The 19,459-nt window shown below is 44.2% G+C and overlaps 1 protein-coding gene across 20 annotated transcripts in view; it reads right to left on the bottom strand.

Annotated features, from left to right (window-relative positions):
* LOC128901944 (transcription factor 4) overlaps positions 1-8,084 on the bottom strand; it is a 236,692-nt gene extending 228,608 nt beyond the window's left edge. For 5 of the 20 annotated variants that reach the window (XM_054184112.1, XM_054184110.1, XM_054184111.1 and 2 more), the window contains exons 1-3: positions 7,783-8,083; positions 6,156-6,247; positions 4,348-4,420 (exon numbers count right to left, since the gene is read on the bottom strand). In XM_054184112.1, the coding sequence (XP_054040087.1) occupies positions 4,348-4,420; positions 6,156-6,227 (145 nt within the window). In that variant the 5' untranslated portion in view covers positions 6,228-6,247; positions 7,783-8,083. Of the gene's footprint in view, positions 1-4,347; positions 4,421-4,775; positions 4,795-5,035; positions 5,166-5,290; positions 5,319-6,155; positions 6,262-6,837; positions 6,885-7,009; positions 7,134-7,782 lie in introns of those variants that run through there. The other 15 variants (XM_054184107.1, XM_054184121.1, XM_054184118.1 and 12 more) reach the window with 12 other exon arrangements.
* Positions 8,085-19,459: the final 11,375 nt, after the last annotated feature.

The following is a 19,459-nucleotide window of genomic DNA, read 5'->3' as shown; positions in this document are numbered from 1 at the left end:
GGCGGACTACCCTTCAGAGTCACCTGTGTAATTGCAATAGCTACGTACCTACCACACTGCTCTTCCTTCATTATTAAAAGTACTTCTCTGATGCAGATGCTCAAAATTTCTCCTGTATTAATTTTTTCTTTTGAATGTCAATTCTGCATTATAACCCCCAAAATAAATCACATTCTTCCCAAATCCTCCCCAGTAAAGGGTGTATTCTTCCCTAGCACACACAGGCGTTGTTATTCCTACTGTCGCTAACGGGACCTGCGCACGCATCCTGAGCTGTGCCCAACCTGAGCCGCCACCAAAACCTCTTCAAGACAGAGATTGTATCTAACTTCAGTTTTTCTGATGATCCACCAAGAAGAGCAAAATTGTGCACCTTTCCCAGAAGGCCACACTCCAAAAATTGAACTGTACTTTAAAAACTGGATTTCGTTATAATTTACTCAGACATATCCATAGTAAAAAAAAAAAAAAAAGAAACTTCAAAATGAAACTGAATTTGTGATTCCCTAGTTCAAGATGTATTAATTTGTAATCGCTGTTATTTTAATGCAGGACAAGCCCTAATCAAACTAATGGCAAAATTAAAAGCAAGTCTTTAAATCCTTTAAACTGACAGCTTTATTCAATGATGTCTGTGCAAGCAAAGATTTTAGATATTAATTTTTTTTGTGCAATAGGAATGGCCAATCACGAGAATTCAGTTATTCTACTGCTACTCACACCCACACAATATTCAAACATATACATAGTGGGCAATCTATAACAGATGCTTGAAAACTTAGGTAAAATTAAAGACTTAAAATAGAAGCAGCAGAAATTGAACATAATCAGGAAGATGTGGGCTTTGATTATCAGTTCGGCACCTGAAATATGCCAAATGTGACAGACCTAGCGAATTCTTTAGTACCACAATTGTCGAAAAACTGCTTCAGAATCCATTCCCAAAATCAAGCACCGAGATCATCATCTTCCCCTTATTTTACAATAGCTCGCACTTAGATTATGACAAATGCTTTTCCTGTGGAAGCTAAGGTAAACTATTCAGAAAAATTTTAGAAGATCTGGGAAAATTTATTTTATTTTGGCAACTGTCCTAAAAAAAGGAGAAAAAAAAAAAAAAAAGAAACAAAAGGAGGGGGAAAAAAACACCAAACCAAAACCAGAAACCCCCCGCTTCATTCTAATGGACGTGTATTGTTCAATTTAAGTAACAGGTATTAAATCACTTTACAAATACAATATAAATTTGAGGTAACTCCAGGGGAGTTTTTTTAAAAATCATTCCAGTCTTCACCAATTCCCCCTGTTAAGGTCAGAGTCTCTAAACCAGCATGGCTGAATTGTTTTAGTGCTCTCTGCTGAACACCTGCAAACATCAAACAAAAACTCCTGGTCCTTTACTGGGTTGACAAAAGCCTTTCATGTGAAAAATGCTCCATGGGAATGTCACGGCTGTGGCTCAGGTTACATTCCTTTCTCCCTTGCAGCCCTCACCATTTCTTAACATGGTAAGAAGCCATGTTTGTGAAATTAAAGATTAAAAGGAAATGTGGCTTTACTTTATTTTCATTCACACATTACAAATCACAATAGAGCATCATATATTAGATGAGTAAAAAGTTATTAAGATGACTTTAAGCATGAAATATTACCACACTTCCTAAAGTACAGTTAGTTTCACTTCACTGCTTGGGATTACTTTGGGGTCGGGGTTTTTTTTACCCTCCCCTCTTATAAGAGAAGTTTCAGTTTAATGCAGAGGAATGACATCTGTGGTTCCACATCTCAGTAAATATCATTTTTAAAAGAGGACCGTTAAGAGAAGGTCAGCTCAAACTTCAGAAGGGCATCTGGCCAGAAGGAGGAACGGGCTGCATTCGGATGGCTAAAATTTCATATTATCAATACACGTAATTAGAATAATAAACCGTGTTCATGTATTATTAACGGAGCTATCTTTAATCCTTCCATACAGTAACAGAAAACATCTCTTGAAGCAGTTGTCTGGGCGCTATCATATCAAATGCGAATTTCTCGAGTCCTGGCTCATTAGAAGCCCGCACAGCACATATTCTGAAGGAGCCAGCCCCTGGCACACAGCTGGCTGGCCAGCAAGAGCAGGGGAACAATAGCCACGCTTCTCCTGCACGCAACTCTCCCTCCAGGCCACACACCCACCCTCTCCCCGAGTACCAGCGAGGGGCAATTCACCGGTGCCTACACTCAGACAACTTTTTCAGAATCCCTGGTCGCTCCCGACAAAACTCCCCGTCTAATAACCAAGCAACAGCCATTTAGGTAGCAAATTCAGAATGATTTTCCCTTGGAAGAGCGTACCCTGTGCTGCATGCCATTGTGCAAACAACCTACCAACACGCAGGATACGCTCCTTTATCAGGCAGCGTACTTCATCCTCCACCACCACAGACCCATGGATTCAAGCATTTACATGTTGTTACAGTGTGGGAGGATTCAGGTGTTATTTTAAACGGCCTGTATCTTAATATTCCTAACTTACTTCAGCTCATTAAATTATTTGTATGTCTAAAACGATGCCTCAAAGTTACTTCAATGCTTTCAGATTTAGAGACAATAAAAAACAACATAACCCCTCGATTTCACTCACTCTTCAGATTTGCTATCCTGTGGTATTTCTGAGCAAAATGACTTCGTAGATGAGGTTTACGATGCATTTATTAAATATAACTATCTAGTCAATTGCTGTTAGACGGAGTGTTAGTTGCTGCATTGACTGGTATATAAGCATGACAAATTGATTTGTCTGGCACAAACACTCCTTGCTTATCTCCAGTGAAAACAAGCATAGTGAATATTATGTATTCGGTTAAATCAGTTATTAAAATTATGTAATTAAGAAAATGACAAAAAACAGGACTAAAATGTTCAGCTTGTGCGATATAAGGCAAACTACGTTTGGAAAGTTAGTCAAACCTAACAGTAAAATTCTCCAAGTCACTATATTCATAATATAGCCAAATTTGCAAAGATAAAACAAAACCACATTATTATTTTGAAAGTCTGAATAGAATAAAATTCACAAAATGAGTGCTTAATAATTGTAGGCGGCATCTAGTATCTTAACAACGTATATTACAGACTACCCTCAAATTAGGAAGTCCTTCTTTGGAAATAAAAAGTTAATCGACGTACTAGTGTATTGAATAAAAAGGCTATACCGAATAGACAGAAGAGGTTCCTTTAATTGAGTACAAACTGCAAATACCAGGCATGAAACTATATGCAATGACGTGTTTATATCTAGATATCCACTGGCAGTTTGCAGTGAAGACTTGTCCAAATTTACCATCTGATTTAGAACAGTACTCTGCGTATAACAATACTACGTACAGTGTGTTGGTATGTGTAATCGCCTGTGCTTTTAAAACACTGCAACTCTCTACCCGGAGATGGTTTTGTGTCCTATCCAAAACACCACATCCGCAAGGCAGGGAACCCTCTTAAATGAACTTAATAGAAGAGCAAGGAAATCTCAAACGCGTAAGTATCTTTGCTAGTTTTACTTCTAATTTGTCAGGCATATAAAAGCCTCTATATAAAACTTTAGTTGCCAGACAATTATTGTACACATATGTTCTACCGCAAAGAGCCCTGAGATTTCTTTTGTCATCAAACAGGACTCCTGTTTTTATGGAATGCAGAAGTTGCCCATCTAGTACTACTACAGCCAAATAAACAAACACACAAACAAACAAATCCTCCAGTTAAATTTCAGGGACTCTTCAAAAGCAGTCAAATATTTAGAAAGAAAATGCCCTGCCTTCCACCAGGAAAAGAAACGAGCCTGAAGATTTTAATTCACCGAAAAATATTCCATCAGCAAACGGTGATCTCTAATACTAAAGAGTTTTTTTCCCGGAAGAGGTTGGTGTTTATACTCGGATACTTGCTTATTTATTTATTTAATTCAAGCAGACTTCCATTCTTATTCGCAAAATTAATTCTCACACAAGACGTTTTGCTTATAATTCCTGACATACAAAAGATAGCATCTGAAACTGTAAATAAAAATCTCCAATGCTCAATTGAAAAAAGAAAAAGATTTAAACTATCTCACCTTGAACAATTATACAGAGGAGAAGTTCAGGGGTTTTTTTTTAAAATCATAAATGTATGGAAATACTGTGAAAATGTCCCAGTCTTGTGGAAATAATAATAATAATAATAGCCAGTGCTTAGGAATAATTCTGCTCCAATCCAAATGAATCTGCTCCCCAGAAGAGATCACCGCAACCACAACAAAGGTAATGCCTATGGATAAATAACTAACAACAATTTAACTACATACAAAACAAAAATTTTACATACTTGAGCCAGTAAAATGTCCACTTGCCAAGGAAGTTGGTCCATTTTTCCCACTGCTCACAGGAGGTGAAAACATCTAAAAAAAACAAAGAGGCATTACTACTGGAAAACAAGAGATTCCCGAGTCCACTGTTAGTCAAAAGTTCCTTCCACATTCGCTGTGAGCTACGTTAATAGTTCGTCTACCACGAAACATCGTCCCCCACAGACCTGAAAACGAGTCAATATTTCTTACAGCCCCCACCAGCCCTTCACCACCACCAGCACGTTTTTATTAGGCTCATTAGCTCCCCAAACAATATTCGCTTCCCGAAGAGTTTGAGCAAGCCCGGTCCCCAGCAGCGTTATCCAGGCTGGGAAGCGGGGCTCGCTCCCCTCTCCAACTCTCACGCTGACAAAGGCGAAAAAAGTTTGGTTTTTTTTGTTGAAACCTTGGCCATAAACGTAGCAATGTCCATTTCCATCCCGCTTTAGGATTTGCCTGTCATATGTGAACCCGAATAATAATAATGCAAAGTGCCACCTGCCCTAAATTCTCATTTCGTCTCTAACACGAGAGCAATTTGAAGCAAGGCTCTCTCCCTCTCCCCCTCTCTCTCCCTCTCTCTCGCTCCCTCTCTCTCTCCCTAGCATTTATTTCGACCCTAATTGGTTTCTCTCTTCTTCGACGTGTCTAGTGGATAATACGCACCTTCCCTGAGTCAGAGCCTGCAAAAAGCGAAGGAACAAATGGAAAAAGTGCAACAAGCAAAGAGGGGGCTGCGAAGCTGCCTCAGGCTACGTTTCCTGGCCAAACTTCCCCAAGCCATCCCTCCCAAGCCAAGGCTGGAGCAGCAGCAGCACCACCAGCCTGAAGCAGCCCCATTTCCACGGGGGGGTGTGGGGGGGTGGGGAGTAGGGGGGGTGTCGGGGCTTTGCAGGGTGTTGCTGGGCTTTAGGAACGTACATGCATCTCCCAGCAAACGGAGTCTCCCCCGAAAGAAATAAATAACGGGACAGATCGAGCCTCCTGACATATTGGGGGGGGGTGGGGGGGGGGAGGAAGGGGATGGGGAGAGGAAGGAAGGGGCTGGGAGGGGGGGGGGGAGCCTGACAAAACTAGACAAGTGCACACGTCCGGATTAACGTTTGGCCTCCAAACCAGCCCGGCCAGCAGCAGCCCAAAGAGACTAAAAGTACTTTTTTTTTTTTTTCTTTTAAATAAACAAAAAAGCACCATCTAGCTGGGGGGCTTCGGAAAAGATTGGAGCAGTTTTAATGACAGCAGAAGCCATATGAGATTTCAGTGAAAACTTTAAACTGAGACAGTCATGGATTTCTTTGCACTTTCCATGTGCCAAAAAATGAAACAAGGGAAGAACTGAAAATAGAATATAAGCAACTAATTAGCAATTAATTAGTTCATGTGCCAACAATGCTATAAAACATAAAGCACAATAAAAGTGCTAGATATTGTTATTAACTAATGATGAGAAATGTTCGGTTTTAGGGGCGTCTCTTTTCATATGAATTATTTTAGACATCCAAGACATTAAAATAAGCTCTGAACGCAATTGCATCTCCCATCACATACAATAAGGAATAATAAAAAGACTCTAATTTTTGGTTTTCTTTTTTCTTTTTCTCATTTTTATAAGCAAAAAGATATTTAGCATGGTTCTAGCTGCTGATTAAAAATTGCCCAATGTACTTAGATCACAGTTTTGTTTTGGTTTTGTTGGTTTAGTTTTTGGGTTTTTTTTTTAGTTTAACAGATCAGCTAGAAGATATTTTTTTTACAGCTGTTGTTAATTTCCACCGTTGTTTCTTACCGCACTGAAATCCAGTAAATCACTCAGTTCTTTGTCCGTCCCTAAGGCAGCCATTCGCTGTTGGTGATGCATTTTAGCAAAATCACACAAACCTAGAAACATGGAAATAACCGCAATCAGAAACCCAGTCCCGAGCCTTGCAGGAAACACAATCGGATTTTTCGGGGGGGTGGGGGTCGGGGGTGGGTAGTTGAGAAGAAGGGAGGGAAAAAAGATGGAGGGGCAGCAAAAACAACAACAACAACAAGAAAAAAAGAAAAAGCGATATTGTATTTCCAAAGAGGCGATCGAAACCCGGTAACATCCACTCTAAACCCAAATCCGGAGGAGGAAAAAAAAGAAAAAGCCTCGCTCCCGGAGCATCATTTGTGCAACAGGAGGTTCAGCGAGGAATGAATGAGGATCCCAGAGAAGAAACTACAGCCATCCGCTCCCAACTTTTTCCCTTCTCCTTCTTCCACGCAAAGTAGCGTTTAGAGGCAGAAACGGCAAACAGCGATAACAGCAATGAGAAGAAGGAAAAAAAAAAAAAAAAAAAGATGCAAAGTCGCAGGCTACGGAGGCGCCGGTGCGGAGGGACGCGGGGCGGGGGTGGCGGGGCCGGGAGGGAAGCAGAGAGCAGCCTTTGACAATTAGCCCCAATTTCTAATTTGCGGAGAGGAGGGGGGTTAATAGCAACAACCCGGGAGCGGCTTCGGGCCTGTGCGGAGTCATCGGTTCCCTGCGAGCGCCGGGGGAGGGGAGGGAGGGCGGGCAGGGAAGGAGGGAAGGGGCGCGGAGCCGAGCGCGGAGCCGAGCCCGGGGCGCGGAGGGGCGCGGAAGGGAGCGGGGCCGGCGGCGCGCCGCCTCCCTACCCGCCGATCATGGAGCTGCAGATCCCGGCCAGCCGCCGACTCCCGCCCGCGCCGCACTTTTCCGGGGATTATACTTTAAATTTCCCCAGCTCCCGCACATACACATGGCAAAGCCAGTTTATACGAGGCTGCAAATACACGTGATGCGGGGACTTTGCCAAGAGGAACAATATTTTTTCCCCTTGTATTATCCAGTCCATTTTTTTTTTTTTTTTAATTCTGCTTTGTTTTGGTTTGTTTGCGATTCCCCCCCTCCCCCCCCGTCGCCTCCTCCCCGTGCCTACAGCTAAATTTCAAACGCGAGGTTGTCGATTTCCAGAGAGCATTGCTGCAAACTTTGCAAAATCAGCCCTTTGATTCGCTTTACGCTCAAGTTTCTGGGGACGATGCCAGCGGCCCCCTCCCCCCCGCCCCCCCCAGCATGTTATACTTTTTATTTTACATTTTGCTATTGCAGGCCCGACACACTCCACAAAAACTAGTTCGACTTCATTTTCCGGTAGGAAAGAAAGCACCGACTTATCGCGTTTAGCGTTTGCACCTTAGTGTATATCTCACACGTGTAATTACACCGTGTATATACAATGTATATTTATCCACACGAGCAAGTCTGTGTGCACACACACGCGGTGTGCTTCCTATTTGCATTTACACATCGAATAACTTGCACCTCTTTTTAAATAACACACTGGGATCGACAATTGTTAAAAAAAAAAAAAGAAGAAAAACAAAAAACACAGACAAGTTACTCTAACAGTAAATTGTAACTTTACCTTAAATGGCCACAAATATGTTCACAATATTCCAAGGGGGGAAAAAAAAAGGAACAAAAATAAAAAAAAAAAAAATAAAAAAAAGAAGAGAGGAATCTTCTGCCAAAGTGCTTTATTATCTCACACGTGTGTGACCCTCCAAAACCACGAAAAAGTACTGTAAGTGTCAGTCCTGCTCCGGGGTACTCCACAGCTTTACAGGCACCCTACACCTGGCTTTGTTGGGATTTGGGGTTCCCGACCACCAAACGCCCGCCACCAGTTCCCCCACCCAGACAGCCGAGCCGCCAGCCAGCCAAAAATATATTAAAAAAAAAAAAAAAAAGGGAAAAAAAAAAGAAAGAAAAAAAAAAAAGAAGGTCCGACAACTTTTCCCTCTATTGTTTTTACAAACACATGGTGACTGACAAACTGCGAGCGCCGTGGCGGCTCGGGGACTTTCCCCTCCGTCCTTCCTTAAGAGAAAAAAAAAAAAAAAAAAAAAAAAAAAAAAAAAAAAGGCGAAAACCCCCCGAGCGAGCGCGGAGCCGCCCGTCCCAAACTTGTTCCAAGTTTACAGCGCTCTCCTCCTCCTCCTCCTCACCACCACGGCCTCCCCCGCGGAGACGCGGATAATAGCATCTTTCCCTGGAAGACACATCGCCAGCCGCTCACATCCGGGCAATGCCCGCCGCCTTATAAGCGCCGCCGCCGCCGCCGCCGCTCGCAGACAATGACGAGGAGGGAGGGAGGCGGGCGGGACGGCGCGGCGCGGGGCCACCAAGATGGAGGGGCCCGCCGCCCCCCGGCCGCGCCGCGCCGCCGAGCCACGCGGGGTGGGGTGGGGTGGGTTAGGGGGTGTGCGAGGTGCTGCTGCCCCGGGCTGGGGGGGGATGTGTGTGTTTTGATTAATTTTTTAAAAAATATATAATGTGAGCAGAGCGCGTGATTCTGTTGGTGCGCAAACAGTTCCTGAAAATTGAAATGGGAAAGGGCAAAGGGAGCAAACGAGCGGGGGGGGGGGAAGACCAAAGGAAGGGGGATGTGCAGGCTGGGGACAGGCTGCAGGGCCCAGGCCTGCAGGGGATTAGGAGAACCACAAAACGGTTTGGGTTGGAAGGGACCTTAAAGTGCACCCAGTGCCACCCCCTGCCCTGGGCAGGGACACCTCCCACCAGCCCAGGTTGCTCCAAGCCCCGGCCAACCTGGTCTTGAACCCCTCCAGGGATGGGCCAGCCACAGCTTCTCTGGGCAACCTGGGCCAGGGGCTCAGCACCCTCACAGCAAAGAATTTCTTCCTCATATCTCATCTAAATCCCCCCTCTTCCAGTTTAAAGCCATTCCCCCTCGTCCCATGGCTCCCCTCCCTGCTCCAGAGTCCCTCCCCAGCTTTCCTGGAGCCCCTTGAGGGACTGGAAGGGGCTGGAAGGTCTCTGCGGAGCCTTCTCTTCTCCAGGCTGAACCCCCCCAGCTCTCTCAGCCTGTCCTCCCAGCAGAGGGTCTCCAGCTCTCCCAGCATCTCCGGGGCATCCTCTGGCCCCACTCCAACAGGCCCATGGCCGCCTTGTGCTGAGGGCTCCAGAAACAAGTGGGGTGCTGCTCTGGATGGCTGGCACAGGAGAACTGTGAACTCTTGTTTCATCCCCTCCACAGCTTGCTCAAGGGTGGTGAAAGGCCCTCTGTGGTGAACCAGAAGCTTTCCTGCACCCACATTACTCTGCTGGGCCTGGAGAGGAAAGTGTAAACCTAAAAGCAGTAACGGGAACATAAAAGTCCCATAAATTCAAACCTTTTACAAGGAATCACATGAAAAAGATGAGGGGCAATGGGTAAAAGTTACTCCAGGGGAGATTCCGATTTTGTGAACAAGGCCATCTTCCAGCGTGGCCTTAAAGTCTAGTGAGAAATGGGTGCTAAGGTGGCGGCCTGGAAGGGGGGTGCCCCTGCCAACCTGGATGTTCTCCTGTGGCCATGTTACGCAGCTGTGAGGATACCTTGTCTAGACGAGGGGTGGACTCCCTCTGCAGCTGGAGACTGGGTTTCTTTCTGGAGTCAAAACTGCCCATAACCCACTCCAATAGACTTCTCCTTCAGGAGCCCCCAAAGGCACCAGCATCCCCATTTCTCATGCCAAGTAGTGGTGCAGAGAGTACTCACCTGCTCATCACACGTCTAGCTGAGCTGCTGGCCCTCATGGAAGTCAAGCTGGAGCTTTCTCCTGTCCCCAGTGGGTACTGAACACAGCATCACCTTTGGTGCCTCCAACAACAGCTCCATCACATGTTGCATATGGGTCAAGGAGGCCCTTCTCTGTACTTCTTCCTTGAGCACAAGTTGCCGTAATCTTGCCTGTGCTGCAGGCTACCGAGCACCCAGAATATTTCAGAGCAGCTTTGCAAAGGAGGAAGAGCACAGGCGTCCTCCCAGGAGGAGATGGCACCCACTGCCACGAGAACTCTTTGTCTTCTTCCCCAGCCATGACGTTTGGAAGAAGGGGCCTGTTCACAGGCGCTGGCACGTGCTGTGAGGATATGTAAGATGGGTGACACTGCATGGGACGTGTGTTCACAGAGCCGCAGTGGTCTCTGCAGGTGTAAGTCATCCAGACGACACAGGCACACTGGGATGCCCTAGGTGCCAGAAGTCCAAGGCACAGATGATGTGGGCAGTCAGGATTTTGGCCTCAGGAGACTTATGGGGACATTTGAGGGACAGTGTACACAATCAATATGACTTACTGCTTTTAGCATATCGGTTTCAACGTGTCTTCAACAACTGCCTCGATGGCCAGGGTACGGAGTTCAGCAAGGCTCTGAGTCTGGAACTGTTCCCGAACAAAATGGTGACAGCCACTGGGACCTGGCTGTGTGTTTCATCACTCTCCCTGCCATAGATGTTTCTTTGAACGCCTTGTAGATGAAGAGTAGGTGTGTGAAAGCGGCAAGAGTAGTGTGCTCCATGAGGGACAGCTAGCTGGGAGCTGTGGGCAGCTGTGGGGTTCAGCCCCATGGCCCTGAAGCAGATGATGGGGTTCAGTCCCATGGCCCTGAAACAGACAATGGGCTGCAGGCCCACAGCCCCAGTGCGGACCATGGGGTTCAGTCCCATGGCCCTGAAGCAATGATGCAGCACACTCCCATGGCCCGCAGCACACTCCCATGGCCCCCATGGTGGACAGAGCAGGGTGGTGACAGCCACAGCTCCACCGCCAGTGCAGCTCTCCTCAGACAAAGGTCAGTACCTCACAGTGAGGCCTGAGGCCGCCCGGGAGGTCCCGTGAGGGCCTGAGAGCTGTGGGGCACGAGGCACCCCCTGCCTCTGCTGTACCCCTGGAAGGCCTGGGCCAAAATGGCGCTCCTGTGCCACAGGCAGGGTCCGGGGGCAGGCTTGGGGGTGGCTTGGGCTGACTGGAGCCGGCAGGGCCCAGCAGCAGCCTGCCCTCCCCTCAGGCGGCGGCCCCACAGGGTCATGGCTCCCGCCGTGCCTCCCCGCTGGCTCTCTTGGGTGCACAGAGCCTGCGCACCCTGGCCCACCACCTGCCCGATGGGGATGTGGCCAGGCCCCGGCTGGCCGCTCGGTCGGTGTAAGTCCCCAGGCGCTGTCCCTCAGGGGGACGTGGGTGGCTTTCAGGGGCTGCAAAGGCCCCCCGGGAGCGAAACGGCCTTGCCACAGTGGCCCTGTCCGCAGCTGGCGGGGTCTGGGCCATGGCCGGGGGCGAGGGGACGTTGTGGTGGTGAGGGCTCCTCGATGGCTGTGCCCCAGCGCTGCGTGTTGGGGGACTCAGCAGGCTGGTAGGGCTCAAAGCACAGCCATTTCCGTCTATTATTAAAGTTTTTTTATCTGTGAGTTATTATTCCCTTGGCACCAACTGTGGTCTTAGCGCTATACGTGGTACAAAGAAAAGACAGGGCTGGTGCCAAACTGCTTATTGTTTAAAATGCAGATTTATTTTTTTTCCCTCAAAGTGAATCAATACAGAGAAAACCGAAGGGAAAAAAATAGCATGAGCCCACAGAGGAGAGACAAGGCATTATTTCATTATTTAACCCAGCAATGCGTCCAGAATCTCCAGATACCACTGAAAAAATGAAGCATCAGTAGAGATTAGACTGGGGAAAACAGGGCCTGGTGTGTCCCGGTGTTATGGTTTGAGGAACCCGCAACAATTTATTGTTGTTTAGACAATTATTCTATCACCCAATGGCCCCTCCCTACCCGGGAAGGGGAATTGGGGAAAATAAGTAAACCCAAGGGTTGAAATATAAACAGATTTACTAGAATAAGACTAAATATTTAACATTAATAATACTGAAGAACCAATATTGATCCTGATACCAATGTAAAATATACAAGGATCATACTCAGCCCATTCCACCAGCAGGAAACCGTGCATTCCCAGCAGTGGACAGCAAACGTGGGACGCTGTGAGCGCCGTGGCTTCATGAAGAAGGGAAGGACTCAGGGCTCCGGCACCATGGCAAGGAGTACTCAGGGCAGCAGACATCAAGGAAGATAAAGAAAACTCCTCAGCAAACTTCCTAATTTATACTGAATGTGACACTCATGGTATGAAATAATCCTGTTGGCAGCCTGGGTCAAGTGCCCAGGTCTCGCTCCTCCCCATCCCTGTACCTGGCGAGCTCGAAAACACCGAGACCTTGAAACCCACATACCGTAGCTGGCTATAAAGTAAATATTTTCACTAATTCAGACACTAGAGTCTTCTAAAAGTGTGGTTTTCCCAAGCATCCCATCAACTGATAGAATTGGCTGAGTATAATCCTTGTATATTTTATAGTGGTTCAGGGATCAATACTGCTTCTTTAGTATTATTAATGTTAATTATCTAGTCTTATTCTAATAAATCTGTTTATATCTCAACCCTTGGGTTTCCTTGTTTTTTCCCGATTCCCCTTCCGAGGTCGGGAGGGGTCATCGGGTGATAGAATGATTGCCTAAACGACAATAAATTGTTGTGGGTTTCTCAAACCATAACAAGAAGAAAGAAATTGTTAATGTAATAATTAGGGATGTAAATTGCACCTGATTTGTGCCTGGCCTGTCTGGATATCAGCCATGTTTTAGTTCTGGATTAATCACGTCATAATTAAATCCATTTTTGGTATTAGCAATAACCGAAGCATTGGTGTTATTAGAGTAATATAAAAATGCACTACTTCCAGGGAAAATAGAGGTAAATACAATTATTCACCTCACAACAGTGAAATATTCATAAAACACAAAATGTAGATTTATGGTGACACGTAAGACTTCACACACAGTAACAGAAGTGAAGCTAGTTCCTGTAGCAAGGCCCTGTCTTTCTGGAGTACACTAGGTTGGCAGACTGAAAATTAATGCAGAAACTACAGTTAATAATGGGCTTTGGGGTTTTGTTTTTAAATTAAATAGGAAAAGGAATAACACAACTGCTGTACTGGCCCCAGTATTATTTATTTTGTGATTTTAATCCACCGTATTTTATATTGTCGCCATATGTTCACTTTTCAGTGTGACACAGAATTTTGTATGGACAATTCGCAAGTGCAGATGTTGCTGTGGAGTGAGAGGGGCTGCTGGCAGTTGGGTGTTTTACCACCTCAGAAGACATGTGAAGCAATTTGGAACCACGCTGAAGAGCTCTGTTATCATGGTAAGTGGTGTTAAAAGTACGAGCATTGGACAAAAATTTCCATCTTTAGATTCTTGAATGTGTCTGCTAACTGTATGTCTCCAAAGAAATATTTTCACCCTGTCTGTAGACTTTAACAGCAGGATAGCAAAGTACTAGACTGCATTTTGTTCCAGCTTGGGGCTATGATTGTGCCCTTTTTCATTCCTATGCCATGAAAAAGTTGAGCGTGCACATATTCAGTGGATACTCTTTATGGATTTGCAGTTAAACTCTTTGGAAACTTTATCGGAGTGTTTTGAAAATAAATTGATTAATGTAATGAAGCGCTATATTGCTACAATAACTGATGCCATGGAAGAACCCATGTGGAAACTGCTAATTTTGGCGGCATGGCATGCACAGCCTGCATACGGTTGCCGTTAATGAGTCCTAGAGCCATGCACCAAGTGATGGTGACAGAACACGTGGCTGCATGGCAGTTTGCTCAGTGAGCGCGATCCGCTCAGTGCACAGGACGAGGCAGGGGCCCTCTGGAAAAAATGGCATGTGATGAGGTAATTAATGCCTGTGTCAAAAATGTGTGCTGAAGAAGCTGGCTGCAGCTCCAGCGTTGATGCCCTCCTGTCCAACACCACAAGCGGTGCTGGTGGAATGGCTGGATCTTCGTGTTGGGTATGTCTACGAGCGGCTTCTTCTCCCAGGGCTCAGCCTCGGGGCTCAGTGAACCCTCCGCTGGGGTGCAGGATGTGCAGCCCTGTCCTGCATCTTGCCCTGCAGCAGTATTTTTTCCTTCCCTGCAGGGCAGGAGTGACTGCCCAGAAGCAGGGGAGAAGGGTGCAGGCTCTGCTGCTCAGCAAGTTCCTTGCTCTGCACAAGCAGATAAAAAGAGCCATGTTGGGGCCAGGACAATAATTAAGACAGAGGTCTTTTCTGAGCTTTTTTTCTGGTGAGTCATTTTTAAAGGAACGAGGCTGAAACCACAACATTATTGCTAATGACTCCTTCTATGGGTGTTGCCTTTCTTTGCTTGGATATGCTTTAAGTAATGTGTAGTGAGAGGTAATTTTCAAAAACTGGGTATTTTTGGCACTGAATTGAGAACATATCTGTGTTTTGCCTGGGGAAAACACCTTGCAGTTGTTTCCCCTCCCTTCACTTGCCCACTTACTTGCTGTTTAAGACTGAAAATGGGCAGAGGACTGTAGGCCACACACATCTATAAAATATTACACTTCACTTTATTCGTAGTGGTGTTTCAGATATTGAGTGCCAAACCACCAGAACAGAAAAGCAAGTCGATAGTTTTCACGAGGTGAGAAATAAAGAGATAAGACCTGATGAGTTTCTTTAAAATAGTCTAATGCCAGGAATTCCACCCTGAGCTCTCTGAAGCTGCACCATAGACAAACTCACCACTTGTGTGTGACTATGCCGATGGTCCATGGAAGTGTCAGTGAGCTAGCAGTAGTAAATTTAGAGACCCTTCACCGAAATGAAGTCCAGGTGTTGCAGAGCAGTTCTAAGAAAAAACCTTATAATTGTCTGTTCCAGACAGAGATGGTAGTGGCATGTATTTTTAGGCTACATAACACACACCTGTGAAAAAGCTACTACTGGTCTTTTTTTGTGAGAAAGTCTAACACGTGTTTGAGATGTGCCAGGATTCAGGTTGGGTGAATTAAAAACTGATAAAAATTGTTATTTCTCTCTTTCACTTGCAGCTGCTTAAATACACAAGAATATTCTCTGTGCGTAGGGCCACGCTGCCCTCGGAGCCTGGGAGTGGAGCCTCAGCTCGGAGGCCATGGAGAGCTGATGGAGCATAATGGGGGACCAAGCTTGTCTCCTCAGCCATGCCTCAGCGCCACACCATCCAAACCCTGCTGGCATCCCATGAGGTAGGAACTTGCTCAACACCGATCCGGGGGTGGGAATGAAAAAAAAAAGTCTTATGAAGGGCTTCCAGACCTACTCAATGGTACCATTATGCATCCTCACATCTGTGACGGCACACCCTTGAGAAGAGGTGGAGACAACTGAGATGACTAGGTTGGGCCAAGGTGATCTAATTATTTTCCCTCCTGCTAATCTTGTAGATTGAAGAGATGTGATCCAGAGCTGCCATGTTTTTGTGATGAAGCAGGGGTGGAACAAAGCTGAACTTAATAAAATAAACCCCCAAACCACTAAACTTTTTGCTTCTCTCCCCCCCCCAGAAGTGGAAAAATGAAGCACAAAAAAGCTTATGGTTTCCATGCAACCTCTAAAACATCCCTTTGTGCTTCCTTGTTATATTCTGCTTCAAGGGGATAGAACTATGGTTGAAGTACTTGACTTTGTAACATCAGTAACTACTTTTATGGCTGAATTATACAGTTAAATATATATATTTTCTATAGTTTGTAGTTTATTTTATAATTGTAGACATTTTTAAGTCTCTTCTGCTTCACAAGTATGTATGGGCTGTCATATTTGTAAGGAACCTTCAATGTGCAGTACATTGTGTAAATGGTAAATACTTTTAGTAGTTAAATCCCATAGTCACTGGGTCAAAATTCTCATTAGAACTAAATTCCCATTAGAACAAATGGGAGGTTTAAGTAAGGACTGAAAACTTCCACTATGGTAGAACTTCTGGGGACAAAGAAAGAGGAACCAATAAATTTCCTCAGAACAACCTCAAAATCCTTGCTGCAAACTTTAGTGGCAGAAGTCTGAGGGCATGAACTGGAGGAAGAAATTTGGCCTCTGCAGATCAAAATGCTTTCACTGATGTCTTCAGGAGTATGTGGAGTGTCCGGTCCCCTGTCCTTTTGTCACAACAGCTTCAGAAATGCCCATTTCAACAGAAGATGCTGTCAGCAGCAAGGCTTTTCTAGAAGTGAGGGATCCTGAGGGATGTGTCCAAGTCCTATCAGACATCTGGTTAAATCATTGTAAATTTTTACTGCTGACTTTGATGGGCTTAAATAGGTCTGAAAACAACTAAAATCTTACCTGGATCTCAGCTGGAAAGTCTGTGAGCCAGGGAGAAAGCACATGGTTCTCAGGAGAGTGAGGACACGCCACTTCCATCACCTCTGGCACTTTGTTTTAAGCTTTGTGACACTTCAGCTCTCTACCGTTGGCATTTCTTTTTCGACTTTTTCCCTTAACATTATTCTGCTCTTTCTTTGCAGTTGAAAGGTATTATTTTTCCTTGTATATTTATCAATGTGTTTCTTTAATAACAAAGAATAAAACATTTCTCAAGGTCTGGCCCTTACATCTTTTAAGCTGAGGATTTTATACCTCTTCCTCAAGTCTGATGGAGTGTCTTAGAGTCCAGCAACTCTAGTCAGAGGAGGTTGTACAAGTCAGGGCTGCATTGTCAGTAGTTTCAGAAAACATTGTCGCTGTAGAAATTCGTAATGACTATCTAATTCTGTGCTCACGTTTTCTGTCACAAGAGAGCTGCACTGCAATATGAGGTCTGAGGGCTGAAGAATGAGCTTGACAGGAACATAGTGTAAAATGTGGATGCCATGGACTGGTAGGATTTTGTGTTTTCCTATGAAAGGTACAAAGAGGGGAAAAAACCTCCAAACCTCAATTTTAGTAAACCTTGCTAACTGAGGTTCTGAGTGTATGTTCGGAATTACCGTTGTGAGCTTTGGAATCTATTTTCTAACATCTAACAAGTAGCGATTGAGCTCTTGATTGGCTCAGAACCATTTCTTTCCACAAAGCAGTTTCATCTTAGTGAGAAGTAGCTGAAGGTCCGGTCTCTCGATGTAGCCAGCCTAGGGAGCAGTCAGTGTGTGTTGCCTTGTCTGGTTTAGGAAGGTGTTTTCGAGATGGGCAATTTCCTTGTTTGCAGGACTGTAAGTTGTTTGAGCGATGGGATCTCTGTTGCTGTCATGTCCAGCTATTACTGGCAGCACAACAGCGTCCTCAGCTTTTCTTTGAAGCCCAGAAAATCAGGAGATGATGATTGCTACGACACCAACACCTAACCAGCTACAGCCTCTCTGTTGGCAGCACAAATTTAGAAAATAACGCTCTTCTTCCATAATAACAATAATCATAATATTCACACAGTTACTCTAGAGTAGACTGAGAGTAGACTCCCTTTATCAATAAATTTTATTTTAGAGGCTAAATCTATAGGTACGTATTGTGAAGTTTATGATAAGTAGTGTAGTTTAGTAAACATATATCCAGTACAGTCTAATTTCCACAGAAACAAAGGAACCAAATTAACACTTAGTATAACTTCACTAATTTCAGAACAGTTTAACTAAGAATAAGTTCCATCTATTGCCTCAAAAATATTTGATCTTGGACTTCCATGGAAAGATAATATAGGAGGGAGAAAAATATTCTTCTGTACTTCTGTGAATTCCTATTAAAATTCGGTTTACTTTCTTATTCCCTGGTGGAAGAGTATGTTTGATTTCAATTAAAAGGAAATGTCATCATTTTAGGACATACTGCATAGTTTTAACGGGTATGCAGTACCTTAGTCCGTTAGGGAGAAGACATTGGATTTGGAAAAAGGCCAATAGGTACAGGGGATGTTTCGCATTCACGGTGAAAATATGTGCGTGCATGTATTCTGCCGGCACACTGCAGGGGCAGTGGGTTTCCCTTGCCTGCTATCCACTGTAATTAGACCCTTCTGGTGATGGGTTTCCTAAATCCTTCAGCCTCATCATCAGCTTCATGGATCTGAGCAGTCATGGCCCAGTCAGAAATGCTGGGTGCTGTAACCGTCCCCTGTGTTCATTGGCAGCAGGGTACTTGGTGATATTTTGTTCTTAATAATACTGTACGGTATGTTCTATAATTGAGGAAAGTCCACACAAGTGAATTTTAACATACAAAAATCTAAAAAAAAGTATTCCGTTCAAAGCATCAGCCTACACGCTATTTTTTAATTTGAAAGAGGTTTTCCATATTTTATTTTTTTTGCCATTTAGATTTGTCATGTAAAAATTTCTTTTTGCGTCAAACTACAATGAAGTTAGTTCTGTCCATTTATTTCAGTCAAGTAAATGGGCATATGTAGGTAGTTATGAAAATACATAGGTGGTGATGACAGCTTGGCTAAGAATACAAAATGTGCAATAAAGCAATTTCTTATAAAGATTTCAGCGGGTATCTTTAATATTTCCTAAAGAACCAGCATCTGGAAAAAATGTTTTTCCCTTGGAAACATTTTTAAAAATTTTTTTGTCATGAAATGATAGAGAAATATTATTTGGAGGTGTATAATAGCTGATTAACTTAGTGAAAAGCCAGTAAAACAAACATTATTATTGTTATTGTTTACTGTTTGTCATCTAGCTTTTAGGACTAAAGTACAGCAAAATATTCTGTTTACAATAATATAACTTACAGGTAAAGTCCATTTCACACCAGAACAAATGTATGTGAAGTGTCTGGGCTTCTGGATGAATTCAGTGTGCTGGTGCGTGTCATCAGTGACGATTTGCGTGTGCTGTCATTTTGCAGGACCAACCCCTTCATTAGGATAAGAGAGGTTATTTCTCTTTAGATTTTGAATTGAATCAACATAGTATATGTACGAAACAAACTGTTCTTTTCTTCCTTGGGGTTTTATTTCTTTTCTGTTCTTTCTTCTAATTTGGAATTTGGGAGCAGTCATAAGTATAACTGTATGGATATCAGAATTACCTGTTCAAATACAACTCCATCATAATGTTTAACGAGAAATGCTATTTTCTAAGTAGAGGAAGAAGTTTTGAGTTTGATGAGAGCATCATAACATAACTTTTCATAAAAAGATGTGTTTGAAAAGTTTAACTCTGAATGCGTTTTGGGAACTGTTTAATGACCTTATTTTTCTTATGTCCGAATTTCAACTAATGTTTTAATTCTTTTTTGAATTCTTATTTCAAATATGGAAGATAAAAGTTCTTGATCATCCCCTACTATGTCAGAAAGCACACCATGTAATTTCTCCCATAAAGTGTGAGAATCATCTTAAAACTACCTGGGAGTTTTACTGTATTGCTCTCTTTGGAAATCTTCAGAAACTCAGTCCTTTGACTGATTGAT

Source organism: Rissa tridactyla, chromosome W (genome assembly GCF_028500815.1).
Source record: "Rissa tridactyla isolate bRisTri1 chromosome W, bRisTri1.patW.cur.20221130, whole genome shotgun sequence".
In the NCBI taxonomy this organism is placed as follows: Eukaryota; Metazoa; Chordata; class Aves; order Charadriiformes; family Laridae; genus Rissa; species Rissa tridactyla.
The sequence above is the reverse complement of the archived record's forward strand: the minus strand, read 5'-3'. Positions and strand labels throughout refer to the sequence as shown.